Raw genomic sequence first — 21,732 nt, forward strand, 5'->3', positions numbered from 1 at the left:
ACTGCCAAGGCATCCTGAGAGACAGGAAAAGCAGTAATGTGGGTGGGAGAGCAGGTGCTATGGGGTGGTGCCGTTTTGGTTGTCTGCTTGTCACTTCTGTTGGCACTGCAAGGCTCCTGGGAGAACAGCAACCAAGTACCATTCATAATAATGTTTGAGGTATGGTGATTTTTGGAGGAGTTTTGAATGAGTTAGAGATGAGACTTTGGAGTTGTTTTTAAATATGTGGTTTATTTGTTTATTTATGTGGTTTATTTATTTTTACTGCGGTAGGGAGGGAGGGTTTGGTTTACATCAACTTAGCATGGTTTAGAAGGTTATAAGACTCTTAGTTGTAAGACATTTTAAGGAGTTATTGATTAATACAAGACTTCCAACAAGGATATTTATGTTTTTGACCTAATCTTTAAATATTTCATTTTATGGACTCATGCTACAGTGTAATTTTTCTTACCTAATTATGTTATGACACACAAACCTACCGTACTGCATTTTAATTTCTTTGTTTATCTTTGTAGCTATTTTTTTAATATCTTAAATTCTAAAGCTCTAAACTTTCTTTTATTTAGCTTAACGTGTTTCTGCTTTACACTGTACATCTACATTTTTGTTTTTAGCACTTAAGTTTGGAAGCTTTTCTAAGGTCTCAGATTAAATCCTGTGTTTAACGTTAAGCTTTGGTTTAACAGACCTTAAGTTCTGAGAGTTCCATGCATTTCAAATTCAGTGTGTTTTCTCTTCCAGGCAGATTTACTGGAATCTTTGAAAAAGTGATGAGTGTTCTTGATAAACCTTGATAAAGCTTGATAAAGCTCATTGCTACATCAGCATTTCTTCTTGTTAGATACGAGTTTTTAGATATTCCAAGTGACCTTTCCAGACATGTTCTTTTGAGGAGATACAGCTCATATACTCTTCATAATAAGCTGTTGTTCTTATTATTTCATCAGAATATAATGGACAATGTACTTTGTAAGGCAGTAAAATATATTCTCTGCCCCCAAGAGCTTGCTTATAAGCAGAAATAGTAAAAAATGGAAATTAAAGGATAGGATTTGTGTAAATCAAACTAGGCAGCAGCTCAAGTCTTCTTTTGTGGTTATTTCAGTATTTGTATGTTCAGTGACTTCATGATAGGTGCCTGTTGTGAAAACATCTTAACCATCACTGTGTTTTAAATGTTAAATATTTTTAGAGAAAAATTGAAATAAACTGAAATACTATCAATTTCATTAACATATCCAAACAGTAGAAATCAACATGAAAATTCAATTTTAACAATTTTTTTTAATATTTGTGAAGTACAATATAATGGGTACACAGGATTCTCCTACAGAGTTACTGGTTTCCTTATGTCAAATTCAGATCTCTGCAAGCAGTGAAGCCATAAAACAGTTTGCAGTGATGTACAGCTACTTGGAACATGGAGAGCTTAGAAACATGGTTAGAACCTGTAATTTATCACATCTTAATTTGTCTTAGCTAAACAAAATCTATTGCAATAACAGGCAGCTTTAAAGGTTGAATTGCTGTGGGATACTGAGTTTTCCTGAACAGCTTTAGAAAGCTTTGCACTGAAAACTGCCTTAGCCATTGTAAAGAACAGCTAAACTTTTATCAGTGTCACATTTCTAAGTCTCAGCCTCCCATTAATGCAGCAGATGGGGAGCTGGCTGCAGCCATGGCATTATGTTCACCTTCCACCCTCCCCTCCCAGATGGAGGCAAGGGGATAACTTAAAGAAATGAAAATCATTGGCTCCTCCAGTAGCTAAAGCCTCTCTTGGCTCTTGTTGTTTCCTAAAATTAGGAAAGGAATTAAATAGGAAAATTGGTTAATTGTCACCTTCCCCAACGAGCAGGCTTTTAGTAGCCTTGTGCTTTGAGCTGAAGAAACTTGAAGACATGCTGGCACAATAATAAGGATAAAGCATTTCTCTTTATTATGGTCAGTTACTGCTAATCTTCTTTTAGAGTTTTAACAGGGATTTATAGGGATTCATTTGTGGTTTAGATTTGGAGATAATTAAGTACCTTTCTGCTGCAAAGAAGAAATGGAGAGAGAATTGGCTCAAAGCTAGAAAAAGATTCCTGTACTGTCACATGTATTAAATTTCCTTTTATTTGGTTGTCACCCCAATAGGAATGATTAGTGGGTTGTAAAGAAAGAAAATGTATTGCATTACATCTATTAAAGCATGTTTTATATGTAACAGTAATTAAAATATAATTGAAATCATGAGTTCTTCTAATTATTGGCTTTACATAATGCATAGTTAAAGAGAGAGCATCTATAAATGTGTCTTTTTTACACATCCAGAAATGGTTTGCTGGCAGCATTTTAATTAAAGATGGATTAGCTAAAACGCGGTTTAATCATTCTGTCATCAAAGGATTTAGACCTCGTTAATTAGCTGTTGATAAATAGGTTTTAACTACAAAAGATTTAAATTAAAATATGCCAGTTGCGATCTAGAATTATTAGAGCTGGAAATGGAGCAATGAGTCTCAGAAAAATCTGTGCCATCTCTTTCCTTAATATTAAATTAAATATGAAATGTAGGCCAGTGCAGAACTTTGTTCTGCCTTGTTAGTAATGGATGTGATTCCAAGGGGTCTTTGGAATTGGTGAAGAATTAAACCAGAGACCCTTTTTAATGATCATTGCCTTGCACTGCAGCACTGGGATCCGCTCTCCACTTATGTGTTTGGGAAAGATTGAAAACTATTTGAAAATCCTTCTGCTCTGGAGAATGGGTGAAAACAAATCCTGTCCAAGGGCTTCTAGCTCCTCCTTGCTGTGGAAGAGCAGAGCAGGAGGAGCCCTCTGCCTTAGGACAGCCAGCCTGGCAGAGGCAGGAGCAGCAAGGAGCACGGGGAATGTGGGCTGAGCACGGGACAAGTTCCCACCTTCCACCTGTGTGCTCCTGGTGCCAGCGCTGGACCTGCCAGCTGCAGAGCAGTGAGGTGACCCTTGTCCCTGCTGTGGCATGGGGCTGTGGCTCTGCAGGCAGCAGGTCACTCACAGCAGCTGGGTTTCATCACCTGGGCTGGTGTAATCACAGCTGGAATTCCAGCCATGGCCATGTCTCATACTAGGCAGGCTTTTTCTGTCCCTCGCCCGATGGGGTTCCTGGCCTGGCTGGAGCCCTGCTGCAGGGCTGTGGGGAATCCTTACCTGTGCTCCTGTAACCAGCCCCTGTGCTGAGCTGGCAGCTCTGCAGGAGGCAGAGCCAGCAGACCACACACCTCCTGCCTCTGAGCCTCTGCCTACCAAAAACCAAGTGAGGTAGACCTTGACTTACAAGTCTGTCAGAGTGACATTAAACCTTGTTATTATTAATGTCTTAATCAGCTCAATTACTATGAAATGACTATGAAATATGAATACTAACTGTATTTCAACAGGATTGATAGTTAAAGATTTCAGTAGTGTAATAGTCATAATATTTGAATCCACAATCAATGGGTTTTATACAGATGAATCAAACACTTCTGACAAATGATGGGTGACTTTTCTGAGTAGAGTTAAAAGAGATTCAGTAAAATAGTAATTTGACAATCATACCTGAAGACATTTTTAAAGGCTTCTTAAGTGTTAATGTGAAGATTGACTTATTGAAAAGTGGTATTTACAGAGCATTCTTGGTAACTGTCCTATCTCTAGGGTACTCATTCCGTTGTCTTGCCAATCTTCTGGAAGAGCAGCAGCTGAGTAGGAGGTTACAAGCTTACATAATCATTGTTTGCATTTGAACATTGGTAATGAAATGGCTTAGCTGAACTTCTGTGAAAAAGCATAACTTGATGAATTTTCAGAGTCAGAGATGTGACACCAGTGTAGAATCAGATGAAAGGCAAATCAAGTGAGAGTGTCCATATGCACTTCTTTAAAATCACATCTTTGAAAGCTCTTGCCCTTTCCTCATACTGGAAAAAGAAAAAAATTGGACTAATCTCCAACAGTCCTGTTAGAAAAAACTTACATCAGTCTGTCTGGAAGGGAGAAGAGAGAAGGGGAGATCGTTCTACAGGAAATCTTAAAGTGCTGCAGTATCAGAAGTCATGTTCTCTGACTCAAAAATCATTCAAAAGTTCTAGATTTGCAAATTGATGGGGGAAAATTTTCCTCATGTGGAATAGATAAAAGGAAGAACTATGAAATTAAAAAACAAAAAAGAAATGTCTCTGTGTGTGAGGAAAATGCAGTTCCTGATTCTCTAAATTCTCCAACCCATTTAGCTTAGACAAAAAGATGAATTATCAGCTCATGTTATATAAGCTCTTCAGTTATTCTTCACATAAGACAGGTAATTTATAATTCCCAATTATGCAATTAAAATGCTAATTACCCCTCACCTAAACTCTCTGTTCTTGAACTGATATTATCAATTACCTTCAATCATTGCAAATCATATATGACATATATGACAATGCCGAGTTCTGTATTATTTATGGACTTTCTGTTTTGTGTGTCTCTGGTTTCCAGGTAGTATTAATGGCTTTACCTTGATGGATTTGGCTTCCTGAGGGAATGGTATTCCTTCTGATCTGTGTTGTTTTGTATCTTATAATATATCTGCATTTTAGGGTAATCTTACCCTCTCTTCCTGCCCTGAGCTCTGGCTTGTGATTCATCTTGGTATAGAGAAGTAACACACTTAGAAATCCCAATATGAAATATTTATTACAGAGGTGAGCCCACTTACTTCTGAGCTGCTTCTACACAGCTCTCCTTCCTTCATAAATGTTCTTACTGTATTTACATTAACGTACTGCCAGTTTCCTGTGTCATACCTGCTTGCCAAAGTTACTCTTCTTCTGTCCCTGCTGAACTCAGCATTGGTCACTTTTAGGTTCTATTATTACATAGCATTTGCTGCACATAAAGAAAAATTACTTATTTAAAGAAAACGCAGCAAAAATGAGAACAGAATCTAGCTGTTAAAATTCAGAAGGATGAACACTTTTTAAAAAATCATATATTACTTGTGCTTGTGCATGATACAAATCAGGACAATTGTAAATAGAGATGCTTCAAAGTATAGCTGCTGTCAGTATCTCTGGTTGATAGTAAGCTTCAGCAGCTCTCCTCTGTGAGCATGCAAAATAACCCAGCCAGGGATTTTAATCTAAAATTTTCATTAGGAGGAGTGTACCCAGTTAGTTTAAGAAGTCAATGCACAGAAGTGGTTTTATTTCCTGTTGTTCATGGGTCTGCGAGTTCTGTTCTAAACAATTTCCAGGCAGAAATCATTAAGTATATTGTCTCCAAGGTGAAGAATAACTTTGCTCATCTGCTCATTGTGCTGTTTTTCTTGGTTGGTTGCAAGTTACTAATCCATTGTTTGTTCATTAATAGTAAGTTGGATTATTCCTCCTAGACTTCTCCACTCTATTTTACCCTTTTGCAATGAAGTAGACTTTTTTTTGTTGTTGTTGTTTTTGTATTAAAGCAACCTCAGAGATGTTTTGCAGTACTGCAGTGTGCTGTTGTGAACTAAATGAAAATAGGATTAGATAGGCTAAGCCTTTAAGCATCTAGTTGCCCATGGAAAATAAATTACATTAGCAGAGTAAGTAGGTTAACAAAGAAAAATGCTCTGTTTTTAAGAGCCTCTCTATATCTAGTGTGGGATTAAAGGAAGCACTGCTCACCTTGTTCCTGTATTCACTGATGGGCTGTTACTGACACCGTGTCTTCTTTCCTCTGAGCATGTTTCTTTCAGTCTAGTTTGGTGTTAAGTGTAAATGCTTTAGTATTCATTTGCAAATTATATTTACTGTGGCTCAACAGTTTTGTGGGGTTTGGGCTTTATAGCTTTCTTATGTGGAGATTTTAATGTGTCTAAATGAAAAAAATAATGGCTCTCAAACCTGGTATAACTGGAGAGATCAGCTTTGGAATATTTGGCCTTTGGTGAATGCTTTAGAAAGGCTTTGGATTTTAGTCTGTATCGTGGCTATGCTTCATATTTATACCATACAAAAGCATAAAGTCACATTCTAGTTGAAATTCAGAAGCAATTCAGTGCACAGGTAACTAATAGATACTCACCTACATCTTCCAATTGTAGTCATAAAAATAAAAGAAGGAAATCAGAAAATCCCCCAAGTTCTGTCCAGAACTCCCTTAAGTTACTGTGCTTTCCAGCTTATAGTTCAAACCCTCCTGCTTGCATTTCAAGGCAATTCTCAAGGGCTGTGTTCAAAGAATACTATTTTTGAAGTATACAAAGGTTTCTTTTTATTAGGAGGCAACTTTCTCAAATACCTGTTTTCAGTATAAACACCATAAGGAGATACTGACCTACAGGTGTGTCCTTGATTCTTCTGCACTTGAATGCTTCACAGGGCAAACTGACAGCACATCTCTCTGATACACTACCTAAATTTGGGCTCTTGAACTACCAGTATCCACAAGTGTTCTAGATGCAATACCTGGGAATCATGAACTGGACTATTCTGGGGTTTTCTCACTCTCTCTTTCATCAGGAACCTTGGGATGAGTAATTGTTCCTCCAGCCTCAAGTGATGTGCATGTCTCATTCTGCAGCACTTTGCAGTTACTGAGGGTGTGGGACCATCAGAGGGTCACTGAGGAACCTATTGGGCAGTATTACAGAAACTTGGCAAGGTTTTACTGGCTTTTTTTTGTTGAGATATTCTTGCTGCTTTTAGTTCCTTCTGTATCTCTCTTTTCTCCATGTTTATTACGCTTTCTGTAATTGCATTTCTTACTGGTTTTGTAAGATACAGGTCAAAATGTTCAATTGGATTTTTATTCATAATTTGAACCCTTTTGATCTAGAAGTGTCTTGGTTTCAGGAGTGAATAATTGAGAAATACCAATGTTGTTTTTTATAAATATTTCTTATAACTCAAGAAGAGCTGATTATAAGAAATTAAATTAGAGATTATTTATGGATTTATTTTGGAAATAAAAATTTTATTTTTTTGGAAATAAAAACACTGCTGAGTGTGCATTGTTGTGTTGTATTCTAGTATGAGGAAGAACTGAAAACAAGCAAAATGTGAGAGCAATCAATACAGATAGTTCTATTCCTCTTGCTTTATGTGTCTTTATTCTGTAAATTTACTTGAATTAGGAAAACTGTTAACATTAAACTACCTTAGTTAATGCAATTTCCATTCATAGCACACACATGATTGTAATTGTCAGTGTGCATTAGATAGCAGTAGAAGGTGGACCAAAGATGACCATGAAACACAAACATCATTGTCAGAGTGATTTAGATAATTTGCCAGAAAGACTGTTCATAGAAGGTTTTACTTTAATGGCTTTTAGGCTGTTTTGAAGTTGAGGCTCTTTAAGCATTCTGGAGGTTTGTTTGGATGCATGCAGTACTCCATAGGATCTGAAACACAGCAAGTGTATACTTGTTCTGTTATTTCTACTGGGGAATAACCCATTATTTCTGAAAGGGGAGTTTTCTTCTCTCAAGTCAGCACAGGCAGTGAAACAGCTGAGATTTAGCAGAGCAGTGGGGTTAACATTACCTTGTGCCTCAGCAAATTTGCAAGGAGGAGAAGTGCTCTCCTGTCATATTTACTTGAGTTGATGGTGGCTAATACTTGGGTGTTTTTAAATTGATGGAAAAAACAGGGAGTTTTTAAGAACTGCCTTTACTCTCTGCATATTGTCAGTCAAAGAAAATGATGGTTTTGGCAAAAAAAGAGCACCAAACCCAGGATGTTCCTCTACAGAGCAACAGCAACAAACCAATTGTGTCCAAAGCAATGCACAGCCCATGGCATCTCTAGCAGATGACATGTGACAATGCTCCAGTGGTTGGTCTGCATACACCACTGAGGCCATCCTTCCATGGTAGGTCATACACACACCCTCTGGAGAAACACTGCACAAATAAACATGGCATGAAGCTTTGGAACCAGTGCAAGGAGAAGAGAAAGAGCTGCTTCATTTCTGTACCTGTGCTGGTGGCATTAGAAGCTCAGGGGGAAGCACCCAGCACCAACATAAAACTGTCTGAACAACATATCCTCCAATCAAAAGCACCAGGAGAAGCTCAGGATGCAGTATTTGCAATGTATGCAGAGTGCCAGATTAAATTATATTCCATCCAACTATTTCAGACTCTGTACTTCCATGTTGCTCTTATGGGTAAAGATTCCTGCAGAGTGTAGACAGTGAAATCTTGGGGTGATGAAGTCAAGTAGCAGAATCTGCATTAACTTCAGTGGAACTGGGACTTTACCTTCAAAGTCCTGGTACTTCTCTAATTCTACATACATACTTCCTAGCTTTGAAAAGCCAGCCTTTGTCATCAAAGGGACATCCAGTCCTTCACTCATCTGTGCCATGTTATACAAGGATGTTGGCTGTCTCTGATGGAATTTTGGATTTTTTTTCCAATTGCATGAGGTCATATCCTGAAAAAGTAAATTCAAAAAAGTGATGTGAGTAGTTTTACAAGCAGGAAAATCATCACCTGGCAAAGTTGTACCATCAACAGCTCAATCACATGGACAGCCCCTTCTTTCTTAGTCTTAAAAGGAAGTCCATGATGTTTGATGAAAACAGAAACAGCTGTTTGTTGCCTGTAATCCAGGCAACAGCTGGATTACACAATGCATGTCTTAATTTATTTCTTGCTTTTTACTGCTAGTCACAGGGAGTACTGCAAGAGGTGGCTGCCATTACTGGCTGCACAGTTTCATATTAATTGCAACTGTGGATATGTGAGCAGTTGTCATATGGAAAAATAAACCTTGCAATCCTGCATCACTGATGATGGAAAGATGTTTAGGGCCTTCATATTTCATTTTTACATTTCATTTTTAAGCTCTTTATAAGGTTACTGGAAATTGCTGTCTAGAGGGCATAGTTTATTCAATCGTTTAAGGTGAAGGGTCAATAAAATACACTAAAAGTTGCTTCCTAAAATGTAACTATACATATATAACTGTATAATTATTGTGAAAATGTTTCTGTACAGTGTCTTGTCTTAGAGAGTAAACCTTGCTTGCAAGCAAATGTTTCCATATGAAATGTCCATTTCTGTGAAAGAATATCTGTGTCAGAAAAAATGACAGTTTAGGTGATACATTTTATCAGCTCGGTTTAGTGATATCTCTGCTGGCTTCTCACCGTGTCAGAGTTTCTCCTTAGTTTCTCTGGCATTTGACCTACTCATTGCTATCATTCATTTATAGGCCAAAACAAACTTAGTGTTTTCTGCCTTGTAAACCACCAGAGTATTTTGAACAGAACAGAGATCTTGTAAACAGTGTCCTTCTACTGAGTCTCTAAATGGAGGCTTTTCTTTTTTTCATATGTGATTAATTTGTATGTTTTCTTTTGTTTCTCTTTAAATACTGTCATTTTGTGTAATTTTAAAATCCAGTTTAGATTTACAAGCATGTAATGTCTTTAATATCTTTTGAATGTGAATTGTGTTCTGTGGCTCACTGCTGAAGAGGGACAAAATCACAACATCTCTATTCTTTGAATAGCACCATTATCACTCTATGTTAATGAAATTATTTCAGTATTACAAGAAATGAGGTTTTGGAATTCATTCAGTATTACAGGGAATTGGATTGTAACTAGAGCGTGTTTCAAAAAGAATAAAAGGATCCATGATATGTGCTTAGCTTGTAAAGCACCTAATCCTATATTAATTGTGCTTTGGGCAAATCTGCCCTCATCTGAAGGGGACTTTGACAGTGAAGAGGAAAATATTGTAATGCTTTTTAAGGCCAAACAGCTCCTCCAGCAGGATGGCAGTGAAAGAGGAGTTCCACGGGCTGTTCTCCCTTCCCTTCCCTGTCCAAGCACACACAAAAGCAAACAGTGCTGTGTTGTACTGTCCTTTATAGGCTGCTGGAGAGTTGGCCTCGTGTTACCCCATCATCTTCTTGCTTTTGGGATTGAGTTTGTGTTACTTTTTTCCCCGTGTTTGGACAGGGAAAGATCATAGAGAAATTTAGGTAGCACAATCTGAAATTGAGTAAGTCTTGTGTTTTTCTGTGTCTGTTGTGCAACAGACAAGAAAACATGAGAGTGTCCATTCCAGCCCAGACTGTGATGCAGAAAGGACCTGGTTTATGTGAAGGGAGAGCTCTGCTGCCTTGTCTGGAAAGGAGAGTGAACATCACAAGCAGATGCAAATCAGGGTTAGGAGATATTTAGTTCAGCTTCTAGCAGAAGGTGTCTGTGAGTTGGTAAAAGGAGAAGACTTCTGTTGAAATTGTTTTCAAGGGCTTTGACCAGTCTAGCAAGCTCCTTCCTCTGTGGAGGGCTGGTTGGACTTCACTTTTCCTGAATCTACATGACGTAGACTGAGGGCAGCAGGGTTGAAAAGGTGACCATGGATGTGATTGTGCGCCTGAAATGCAGCAATGCAGTGACTTTCTCAATTCCACTTTGGAGAGTTTGGCCAGCTTTACCAGCTTCAGCATTTTAACTGTTACCATCCTGTTTGTTCTGTGGTCAGATGAAGTGTCTTGCCAACAGTAATTTGCCTTTTGGTGTTGAGCTGTAAGGAAAGGAATTGCCATTTGAGCTCACTGAGCTGCACTTGAGCCCCTCTTCTCTGCTGCAGAGTTTAATGGCTCTGTGGGAATCACCTGCAGCTCTGCAGGGCTGCTGAGCTGTGCATGTGGGGCAGCTGGAGTGTTCAGCTGAGCAGAAATAGGCAGAGAGACTCGTTGGGCAGCTGGGGATTTACACCAACACAGCTGAACTCAAGCAGAACTTGTTTTTCTACCTGTCTTGGGGTGATTTTGCATAAATCAATAATTACCACCTTTGTTTCTTTGCAGCCTGTTCCAGCACTACTGCTACACTCGAGGTGGCATGCGCCACACCTCCTACACTTGCATCTGTGGCAGGTAAGAGCATGATTTACACTGAACTGGGTAAGCTTTATAGTCAGTTTCCCCCTGGATATTTGTGAAATTGGTCTTTTTAGGCATGTCATGTGTTTGCAAATGCCACCAGATTGAGTTCTGACCTGTTTTCACTGGAAAAGACAAGAGAGGTAGGTGTCTACCTGTATCTCCTGAAGACATGACTTGGTAATGGAGTCTGCTGCACTCCTGAGCTTCCCCAGTGACTGCTGCTTGGCTGCTGCCAAGATTGTGTTTATGCTCACCCCTGTGCTGCACTTGGCTTTTTTGTTAAATAGCACCATGGAGAAGGGCTTTACAGCTATTCTCTGTTGCTCAAAAATACTTTCTTTGAAATACACCTTAGGTATTTCTTATCATCCTCAAAATTCTGTCTCAAAGATTAGGATGCAATTGAATGAATCTGTTTGGAATTTTTGCTCTCTCTGCTTCTTGCTGAACAGCTAGTGTTGAAGGTTACTGTATTTGGGAGAGTAGTATAAAAGTTCTCCCTGCAGTTGTAGAAATGCACAAGAGAACAGTGTGGGACACATGCTGAAGAACAGCTGTGTGCTTCATGCAGAGATTAATCTTACTTAGTGGAATTAATCTAATCAGAGATGTATGACAGTGAAATGAGCCATATATGTTGGTATATATGTTCCACTTGTTCTGCTGCGACTCAGAAACATTTGCCCTACACTGAAGTCACATACACTTACAAAAGATAATTTTTATGTTAATGACAATAATTCTATATTGCTTTGAAGGTAATAAGAACAATTAGTACCTTCACTTGTTTCCACAGTTTGCTCAATTGCTTATTTGTAAATGCAATTTTCCAATTTATATGCAAAATTGCAGCAGGAGCATGAGCAGTTTTATGGCAAATTGTGTATCTAAATTGTCTGAAAAGTTTCCTGGTTTAAGTACCATTGTATAACTTGAGAATTAACGTCCCAGTGAAATGAGACTCCGTCTCTAGCTTTTGTCACAGACGGTGATGGTGGGATTTTTCACAGCCGTGCAGACTCCACATCACTTAGAGTGGATCAGAACCTCTGCTGCAGGATCTGGTTTGGGTGCTGGTGGCCAAATCACTTTGCTAAACCTGTAGAAATGTTTGGTCAGTGTTTGTGTGGCGGCTCCTTGTGAGCCGTGGGAGCAGGCTGAACTCTCCACAGGACTGAAAACCCAGGACCTGCATTACACATCTTGGGGAACCCCAGAGGAGGAAAGCTCCAACAGTAGCTCAGAAGTGGGTGCTGACAGGAGCTCCCTGGGTGTCCTGTCCTGCTCTGCAGGGCACGGGGGTGGAATTAGAGATGCCTCTGAGCCACTGGAGGATTTAAATCACAGAGAAGGGCTGTCCTTTGAATGCCATATCCACACAACTTTGTGACTCACTGTTGTGGTTAGCAGCTGCCATTGTATCCTACCACTAGAAGTGCAGACAAACCTGATTTTAAAAAAACCAAAAACAACAACTAGTTACATGAGATAGCAATTTACAGACAAAGGTCTTTGTATTCTATGTTCTGACTATGAATGCTGAAGTAAGAATGAATAATATTAACAGTTTTAAGCTCACTCCAAATAAATGAATGAATTCAATTAACATAATAGTGGCAAAAATAATAGACATTTTTTAATACTTTGAAAATGTCATGCATTGTAAATATTTCACTTAACTACATTTACAGCTAAAAATAGCTTTTGCAATTAGGATTTTGGAATCTTTTATTCTATTCATGCTGAATTTTATATTTTCCTGAACACTTAAAATGGGCATATTTTCACAAGATCTTTCCTTTTTAGATTACAGGCCTGATAATATTTTCCATAGAAAAGAATTATCCTTTTAAAGTAAAAACAAGTTTGTTATTCATTTTTTTAAAAAAGATATGCTGATTAAACTGGAAATCAGGAGTAATTAATAGAATATTTCAGTACAAAAATAAATCACTTGTCATGTGATGGGTTCATTTAGTTATTGCTGTCCCTGTGCAGTGTTATATTCTCGAGGAGATGTTAAATGAATGTTTGGTGTGACCAAAAGTGGTCAGTGTGTTGATTGTTCCTATGAGAATAGTAACACACTTTGATGAGTGTGACAGTGTTACCTTTTGAGATTAGGCCTGTAGTCAGTGATACTTTCAGAAGCTGTCAGCTGGGGAGTGGTTTGAAGTGCAGGCGGCGCTGAGTGTCATGGAAGGAGAACAGGAGCGTTTGTTAAGCATACTTGGATATTTTTGGCACTCATCTACAAAGTGCTACTCCCAAGCAGTGTCCAAATGCTAGTGAATTATTCACTGCAGTGTCTTAGGATACCAAGGAACCATTTTTACAAATGGGAAAACAAAGGTAATCCATTCCCAGTGTCGTGCTGATGCTAGGGTGGGTGGCATCCATTGGGAAGCAGAGGTTCCAGCTGGAGTTAGGTGGTGGTGCAGGCATTGGTTTCTCTGGAATCACCACAGGAGCCCCAGCAGCTGCTGCTCGTTACTCTCTTGTCTTAGGCTGAGGTTCAGATCTTGGCTGATGTCTCTGGGCAGATGCCAGCTCTCATCAGGTGCTATCAGTCGTCTAGAATAACACTGGGCAGTGGAATGTCTTCTTCTATCTGAGGGCTGCCATAAGTGAAGCTTTTCGGACCAGATTAGGATACTATGGAATCAGCTTTTCTTTCTTTACCTTCAGTACAACTTTTTAAGATTTCATGCCTTAGACAAAAAACTGTTAATGCTTAAGAAGGGTTAAAACTTTTTTCTGGATTGATTCTGTGATGATTTAAATCATGATGGAAATAGGTTCCAGTTTTAGTCAATGGTCTTTTGTTTTTTCTTTAGATGTCCTTAATATAGAGCTACTAGCTACACTTTTTGTAGTGTGTGATGCTCAACACAGTCCTGTTCTTAAAATATTGCTGACATTTCTCCTCTTTCTTCTAATTATTTGTTTTCAGGGTGCTTTCTGATCTCAAATGCATCTTGGGGGATTGTTTTCCTTTGCTAGTAATCAGAATCTCTTGCTGCATTTTGCATTCTCAGTGGTGTTAATTTGTGCCTCTTCTGCTGCTTCGTGCAGTTCTTTCTGTAACAAATGTGTCTTTGACACCAGTTAGAAGCAAGTTATTAAAGGAATAAAAATGGATACACAGGAACCTCTTGGAGGATTTTTCAGGTTGGCTGCCTGAAGGTGAGCATTGGCAGCCTCATGTGTGTTGATTTTCAGAGGTGCTGACCAAAAAGAAGGCAGCGAAGCCAGGGATCCTCACCTCCCACAGAGCTTCATCATGAACTGCGACTTGGCACTCCAGTGCTAGACCTTGCAACTGTTGCCTCTTGGAAAAGAAAGAAGTAGCTTCTACGTGAAGACTCATTTGCTGTCATTTGCTTGAGTGATAAAGTTCTGGAACAGCCTGCCTGGGGAGGTGGTGGAGTCACCATCCCTGGATGCGTTTTAAACAAGATTGGATGTGGCACTGGGTGCCAGGGTTCAGTTGAGGTGTTGGGGCTGGGTTGGGCTCCATGATCTTGAAGGTCTTTTCCAACCTGGTCATTCTGTGAATTCTGTGCTTTGCCAGTGGCTGGGGCTTTTGTTCAGATTGTTTTAAAGCCACCTTAAAAGGCTTACTGAATCAGCGTGACCAATTTCTGGCTAACTGTAGCATTTACCTTGTGGGTACACATCATTTCTGTAGCGTTGCTCCAGAAGCATCTTGCTGCCTTCATCTCAGGACAGGGGTAAAGATGCACCCTGCAGGGGAGATTGGATGTACACCTCTTAGCAGGGTCCCACTGGAGGTTTCCACATCTGTCTTAATTTGGGTCAGTAGTGCATGTCTGAGTCAAGCTTTCCCACTCATCCTCAGCTGCAGGGCCTGCTCAGAGCCAGGGATCAGTCCTTTAGTGCACATGCTGCTTTAGTTTTGGGTGAAAAGCAATTGGGGAGATTTCAAGAGCAGGTTGGCTCTGCCTGGTTGCTGATGGGTGTTGAGCCCAGGGTATCTGCCCAGAGCCAGCCAGGGGACCAGACCCTCTCATGCCAATAAATCCCTGAAATGCATATGGTGTGCAGATCTGGTCTTCAGCACCAACTGTGCTCTCTGTGCTGTGATCCCCTGTGTGTGACGGAGCCAAGATGTGCCTGACAGATCAGGAGCCTCCAATGCCAAGAAAGATTGTGCCTGCTTAACGCTTCACCAACGGTGCTGAAAAACAGGTCCTTCATGCAGCTCCCCTCACAGCTGGTGCTGAGCCTAACAGAAATATTTTGTAAACTAAAACCTTTACATTAAAATATGCAAAAGAAACCCCTCATCTTTGTATTTGCAATGTGTTTTGTTGAAAGCATTTGTGCAGTTGTCAAATTTGAGTATATGACTTATTTATGCACCGGTATGGTATTTGTCACTGAGGGTGCCAGCACATCTTGATAAGTAAACGAGCTGTCTGCAAATACATAAGCATGGAGTCATGCCCTTAAGGTTCATGATAATTTTTTAAAAGTTGATCATAAATACATGCATGTGCTGTTTGCTTCTCCTACTTTATCCCCAGTATTGGAGGGAGATAAGGAATAGTATCTGCAGCTAAAATCCTGGCAAACTGCAGTGGAGTATGGATGTGCACGCCAGCTGTTGGTTGTCGTAGTTGAGACAGTCACAATACAAAGCAACACTCCATTTTCAGAAGGCTTCAAACTATTTTTATTATAGCATGAATGCTTTTTATACATTCTTACAAAGCTCGTAAGTTTACACTTTACTCATTGGTCAGGAGAGACAAACAAAGTGCTCATTGGAACAGGCAGTTGTAGGTTTCTCTTATTTATTCCTCTTTCTTTCTTGGTTTCTATGTCAACGACCTTGGTAGGAAATTCTTTCAGGGGTGAACATGGATCTTCTCATCAAACTTCTCTCTGGCTCGCAGAAGTCTCTGTGAAACCTCTTCCACAGTTGGTGCTTTTTATTATTTCCTGTGTTTTTCCTTTAACACCAAACAATGTCATGCAAGCTCATTCCAGTTACTTCCACATGCCATGCTCCCAGAATTGTAGCCCTCCACCTGGGAAGCAGTTCCTGAGGCAGGGGGTGGTGCTGCCTCCCCTCCCTGTGCTGACAGAGCAGTGCAGGGGCAGGAGCTCTGCACCCCTGTCCCCTGCTGGGAGAGCTCAGCTGGGAGCACAGCTCCCACTGCACACCCTGCCTGGCACAGGACACCTTTTCTTTTCATTGCACTCCATTGCTCTGTTACAGATTTTTTCTTCAGATAGAGCAAACTAATTTTGAAAGTGTCCTGGTGTGGAAAATATTCCAACAGTGCCCAGGAGACAGAACATCTCAGAAAGAAGTTTATGTCTGTCTTCATCTTGTATACAGGCTTTCTGGGTCCATTTTTAGCTAGCTGCAGAGGTTCTTGAGTCCAGCATCCAGCAAGGAAAAAGCATCCAGCCAGTTGTGAAACTGTGCTTAAGCCATTGGATCAGCACCACAAAATGAATGTGTTGCAGCTTTAGTTCTATGGGGCTTTTAAACTCTTGATTTAACAACTTTTAACAGTTCGAATTTTTCTGTTTGGAGTGTCTGTAATTTTATGAAGTACACTTTGTATCAGAAAATCATCCCCATTATTATGAAATATCACCTTTCACTGTCCTATTACATAGTGATTCTTATATGCTAAAAAATACTTAAGAATAAATACTCACTGTCTTCAAAATATCAATGTAGAATTGTTCAGGTTGTAAGAGCCCTCTGAGATCATCCAGTCCATCCATTAACCCAGCACTGCCAAGTTGACTGCTAAACTCTGTCCCCAGGTGCCACAGCTACATGGCTTTTTAAATTCTTCCAGGGACATGGTCCAGCCATTTAGACTGAGAGCCTGCAGAAACTTACTGCTTTCTACTCCATAATCATTGTTTATGAAATTTGACCGTATGACTGATGATCTGTTAAATATCTGATATCACAAGTACTTAATGTATCTTGAAGGTAATATCTTTTTGGATACAGTGCATGCTTACTGTTTTTGTAATTGCATACATCGGAAGTCTCAGATGAGAAGTATGTCAGATGTCACATTTACTCCACACACAGCTGAAGATTGATTGAAATTGAGCCTCAGATTCCTGACATCCAAGATATAAAGCTGTTCCAGCATCACAACTTGAAAGAACCAAATTTGAGCAGGGTGACCAATGAAAGGTTTTGATCAAAGCTGAGGTACAGACTGGCAAGTGAGCTGGAGGGGTTGGAGAGAAGCTGCAGTAACCCTGTCCCAACATGTGTATTTTTGGATGTGATGTAATTCTTCCAGCTTTTTGAAGAGAAAAAGCGAGAGCATCTATTTGAAGAGAACAGTAAAAGAAAAATAGGTAGAGCTTGAGATCTTTATCAGCCTTTTAACTGACATTTTATAGACCCAGAGGAATATCAGTAGGCAAGACAGGATGCCAAGGCCAGATGTAGGTCACCTAGTGGATCATGGAACTTCAGAACAACAGAACAAGTGTCCATCCTTCTCTGGAGCTGTTTTATTCTTGTGAATCAGCAGTTTACTCTGAAAGGTTTCCAGGAATAAAAATCTTTTCTTTGCAATGTGATTTTTCAAGAGCAGGTAAGAAGAGAGTGACAGTTTTCATCCCTGCTCCTGCTGCTGGCATTGTGAGCTGTGAATGTTCCCCAAGCAGTGCATCCCTCCAGCAGAGACCACCTGTGGCCATGCCAGAGAGGAACTGGAGCTGTTCCCTCAGACAGCTCAGTTCCTCCTGTCCCAGTGATTCCTGGAGTGTTTCAAATGTCAGATTTTACTCCAGTGGAAGTTAGTTTGTTTTATACCTCAGACTACTTAGCCTTGAATAGGGAAAAATAGCACTAAGTAATTAAAAAAAAAAACCCCAAAACCCAAAAAAAACCCACCAGAAAATAATAAAGGGGTGTAAATTTAAAAATTACTTGCATATAATTCTTTCCTTTACACCGTCATGGTCATAGGAAATGTTCATGTGAGCTGTTCCATGTTCCTTCTGCAGCCAGGTCCTGTCTTTCAGGCAGAGCAGCAGAATTCCTGAGCCATGCCCATCTGTGCTGCACAAGTGCTGGGGTCGCTACTGCTGCCCACACCAGGCAGGGATTGTGGCAGCTCTCACAGGCTGCTTTTCATGTGAATACACGGATGCTTACAGAGTTCCTGCTTATGTCACATGAATGTGTGTGTTAATGTTTCTTCTTCCACTAATTGTGCTGATTTTCTGTTTGCCCATCAGTGGGGAGAACTCGTCTGTTTTGCACTATGGCCATGCTGGAGCCCCAAATGATAAGACGATTGAAGATGGAGACTTATGGTAAGTAAAGGGTGAGTGTTTGTTTGGTACTTTTGTTTTGCTACTGCTGTTTCCATACTGGAATTGTATGTACTCTTAGAAAAGGGATGACTGCATACTGATAGAAAGTTTTAATCTTTAAAATAGAAGGTAGCTTTGCATGCCAAATTATTCTGGTTTCTTCCAAAGGTCCTTACACCTGCATCTCCAGTTGAAAGGGAGAAGGAGATATTGTTTGAAACACTTCTGAACCAGAGACACTTAGAATTGAGTTTAAAAATGGCTGTATTCTAAGTACAAGGGCAGTTGCAAAATTGGTCATTTGAGTTTGCTCTTGGACCTCAGATCCAAACCTCAGCTCTGGTGGTGGGGTGGAGGATCGCAAAAGTGTTGGCTACTTTTAGAGAGTTGCATCAAATTGCAGAATGGATTAGATATTACAAATGCCTCTGTGCACACAGACACCCCCACAAGAAGATAGAGATTAGAATGTGTGAAGAGATCAAAGTCAGTTCAGGTCAGGGAAGGGTGCTTCTGGTTCTGTGTTGTGCCAAAAACTTCCTTTAAAGATTTACTTAGAGATTAGTGATGTGTAATACAGCTGCAAATGCCATGAGCTTTTCTCTATGTGTGCCACGTGCTTTGCAGTATCACTGCAGGTGAAAGCAGAGTGAATCCAAGCACCAAATACATTCCCATAACTTGAAAGACAGATCTATTTGTCTGATGTGTAATATATCAGATCATAACTTTCACACTTCACCTCCAAAGACATGGGTCAAAAAGCCTTTGTTTATAAAAATGCAAAAATAGTTTTGGAGAAGTTAATCCCTGACATTCAGTGGAGGAATTGTATAGCATTACCTTTGTAGCCTGTGCAGGAAGAGTGTAGGTATGTATTTTCACAGTGGAATGTAAATGCATGAAGAAAAGCAAATTAGTATTATCATCGAGAAGCTCAAAACCTATTATGGAAAACAAATTGAATCTCAGAAGTTAAGAATTATGCCTTGTTGGCTAAAGTTCCAGGCACATCTTCAGGTGCTGCACAGTGAACTTGTGGAATTACAGGTAGATAATTTCTTTATAATACTGTAAAAACTTTTTTAAAAGCTTCTTGTACAATAGTTTATGTATTATCTTCATCTGTGGTTAATATCTTACTAAGCCCATCAAATACTAAAGTTAATTTATTGCAGGGCAATAGTTTTGATTCATGATTATATCTTGTTTGAGTAGATGATGTGCCATGAGCATTTTTTGATCAGGAAGGACATACCAACATAAAAGTGTATCAGCTGTGTCATTCAATTAAATTCTAAAAAGAAGGTGTGTAGCATACAGGAAATCTCAGCATGTGTTACTGACTGAAGATATGCCACAGTGCATTATCATATCCCATATTTAAAACTAAGCTCTTTAAATGGTGAGGGGGACCTCAGGGTCAAGGGTGTGTGTAGGAATCTTTCACTTACACTCTCCAAGGACAATTTAGTGGATGGCTGTAGTCCTTATAAGCCACAAGAGTTCATACAAGACTCTTTGCAAATCCTTCTTTTCTGCAGTACTGGAAAAGTCTTGAAAATGTGTTTGTGTTTTACCAGCCTCAGGTATCTCAGTGTCAGGAAACCATAACCTACCAAATACATCAATCACTTCAGGGTTTCAAAACTGCTGAGCAGCACCCCTGCCTCAACAAAGAGAGCAGGGTTTAACAGAGTCTGGAATATCCTCCTGCTCTTGGTGAAGACGTTTTCAGGTGCAGGTGGTGTCAGCAAAGGCTGCTCCAGATGCATGAGTATTGCATTTGCAGGATGCCTCGTGGCAGGAAGGAATGATGAATCTGACTCCATGTTCTTAGAAGGCTAATTTATTACTTTATGATACTATATTATATTAAAGAATACTATACTAAACTATACTAAAGAATACAGAAAGGACACTTACTGAATGCTAACAAGCTAATAATGAAAACTCGTGACTCTCTCCAGAGTCTGACACAGCCTGGCCCTGATTGGCCCAAGAGTGAAACAACTCCCAGCAGAATGCAATGGAACAATCACCTGTGGGTAACAATCCCCAAACACATTCCACAGGAGCACAGCACAGGAGAAGCAAATGAGAAAAGAATTGTTTTCCTTTTCTTTGAGGCTTCTCAGCTTCCCAGGAGAAAGATCCTGAGCAAAGGGATTTTTCAGAAAATGTGACTGTGACACATGAGCACCTGCCAGGCTCCAGCCACTGCCCTGCCCTTCCCTGGCTGGTGCTCACAGAGCAGACTCTGCTACACACTGGCTTCTTAGTATTTATCTCAAGGGAGAAGAAAACAATAATAAGAAAAAGTGATTTAATTTCTGTAAAGACAATTAAAAAACACAGTCATTTTCCACAGTTAAAAATAATGTTTCAGGAGAAGTCTTGAAGTGTAGCACACATGAGCAGCATACAAATTCTGAGTGGTTTCACTGTGGGACTTTACAAATGTCTAATTTGGGTGTAGGAGGGTGTGTGTGTGCATACAGAGGAGGCATTAAAATGACAGTGTGCTGATTTGTCTGTGTATATTAGCATTTGTATATTGGCTTTCAATTAAGCTTTTTAATAGCTATGGGGAGCCCTCTGTTGGATAGTCTTAGGAAGCCCTGAACATGGGGAAAAATAGACTATATTTTTTGGTGAAAAAGAAGTAAGAGTATTTTACTAATTACTTCTGTTTCTGCCAGTGTTTTGGCATAACATTAATCTAACTATTTATAGAGTTGTATGTAGTAGAATTGGGAGTTTGGGTATTTGGTATGGTTTTTAATAAATTATTCCATAGAATTTCATGTCTTTTTCTTAACATTACTTAGTGGATATGAATAACATTAATGTGTTTTGCAGAAATGTGCAGCTTGGGTTTTTTTTATGTTCAAAGTGTTGCAGTGCAGTAAGTATCATAAATAAGTCAACTAAGCACTCTAAGAATATTAGAAAAAATACATTTGGAAGACTAAGGCTTTGCTTGTGTGAAATGCTTGAGTGCATGCATTACTGGCTTTTTAAAAAGTGTAAGTAACAAGGATTTAGTTGTTAAAAGAAGATCATAGGCCAAAATACTTGTGCTATTGCATTTTTATATCCTTTTTTGAGGCTGTTATTCTGACTTCTTTGTCAAAAGCTGTGGAAGGTTTAGAAAAGCCTGAAGACAAAAATTTTATTTTTTTTTTAATTAACCTGTATCTAGTGGGTTTATTGCTTCTGTAAGAAGCTGGTATGGAATTGTATCTCTGATAGTGCATCATAATCCACACTTTTTATAGGTACAGCTTCTGCACTAAAAGATCCCAGTGCAAAACAAAGGACTGTCAAGGGAATTTCTGACACTTCTTGTTAATACACACTGTCTTGCTAAGCAGGGCTATCCTTTTCAATCTGTTAAATATTGAAATAGCTATCTAACACAAAGCACTGTGATTGACCGAGAAAGAAATCAGTATTTTTAGGGAGGTTTAGGTGTTCAGGATACAGATATTTAACTGGTATGGAT

General features: G+C 39.5%; 1 protein-coding gene across 2 annotated transcripts in view; it reads left to right on the forward strand.

The window, feature by feature from the left end:
• Positions 1-21,732, forward strand: part of PEPD (peptidase D) — a 151,168-nt gene that overhangs the window by 76,016 nt on the left and 53,420 nt on the right. For both annotated transcript variants that reach the window (XM_038147846.1, XM_038147845.1), the window contains 2 exons: positions 10,809-10,877; positions 18,147-18,224. In XM_038147846.1, the coding sequence (XP_038003774.1) occupies positions 10,809-10,877; positions 18,147-18,224 (147 nt within the window). The remainder of the gene's footprint in view (positions 1-10,808; positions 10,878-18,146; positions 18,225-21,732) is intronic.

This window comes from Motacilla alba, chromosome 11 (assembly GCF_015832195.1).
Source record: "Motacilla alba alba isolate MOTALB_02 chromosome 11, Motacilla_alba_V1.0_pri, whole genome shotgun sequence".
Classification (NCBI taxonomy): domain Eukaryota; kingdom Metazoa; phylum Chordata; class Aves; order Passeriformes; family Motacillidae; genus Motacilla; species Motacilla alba.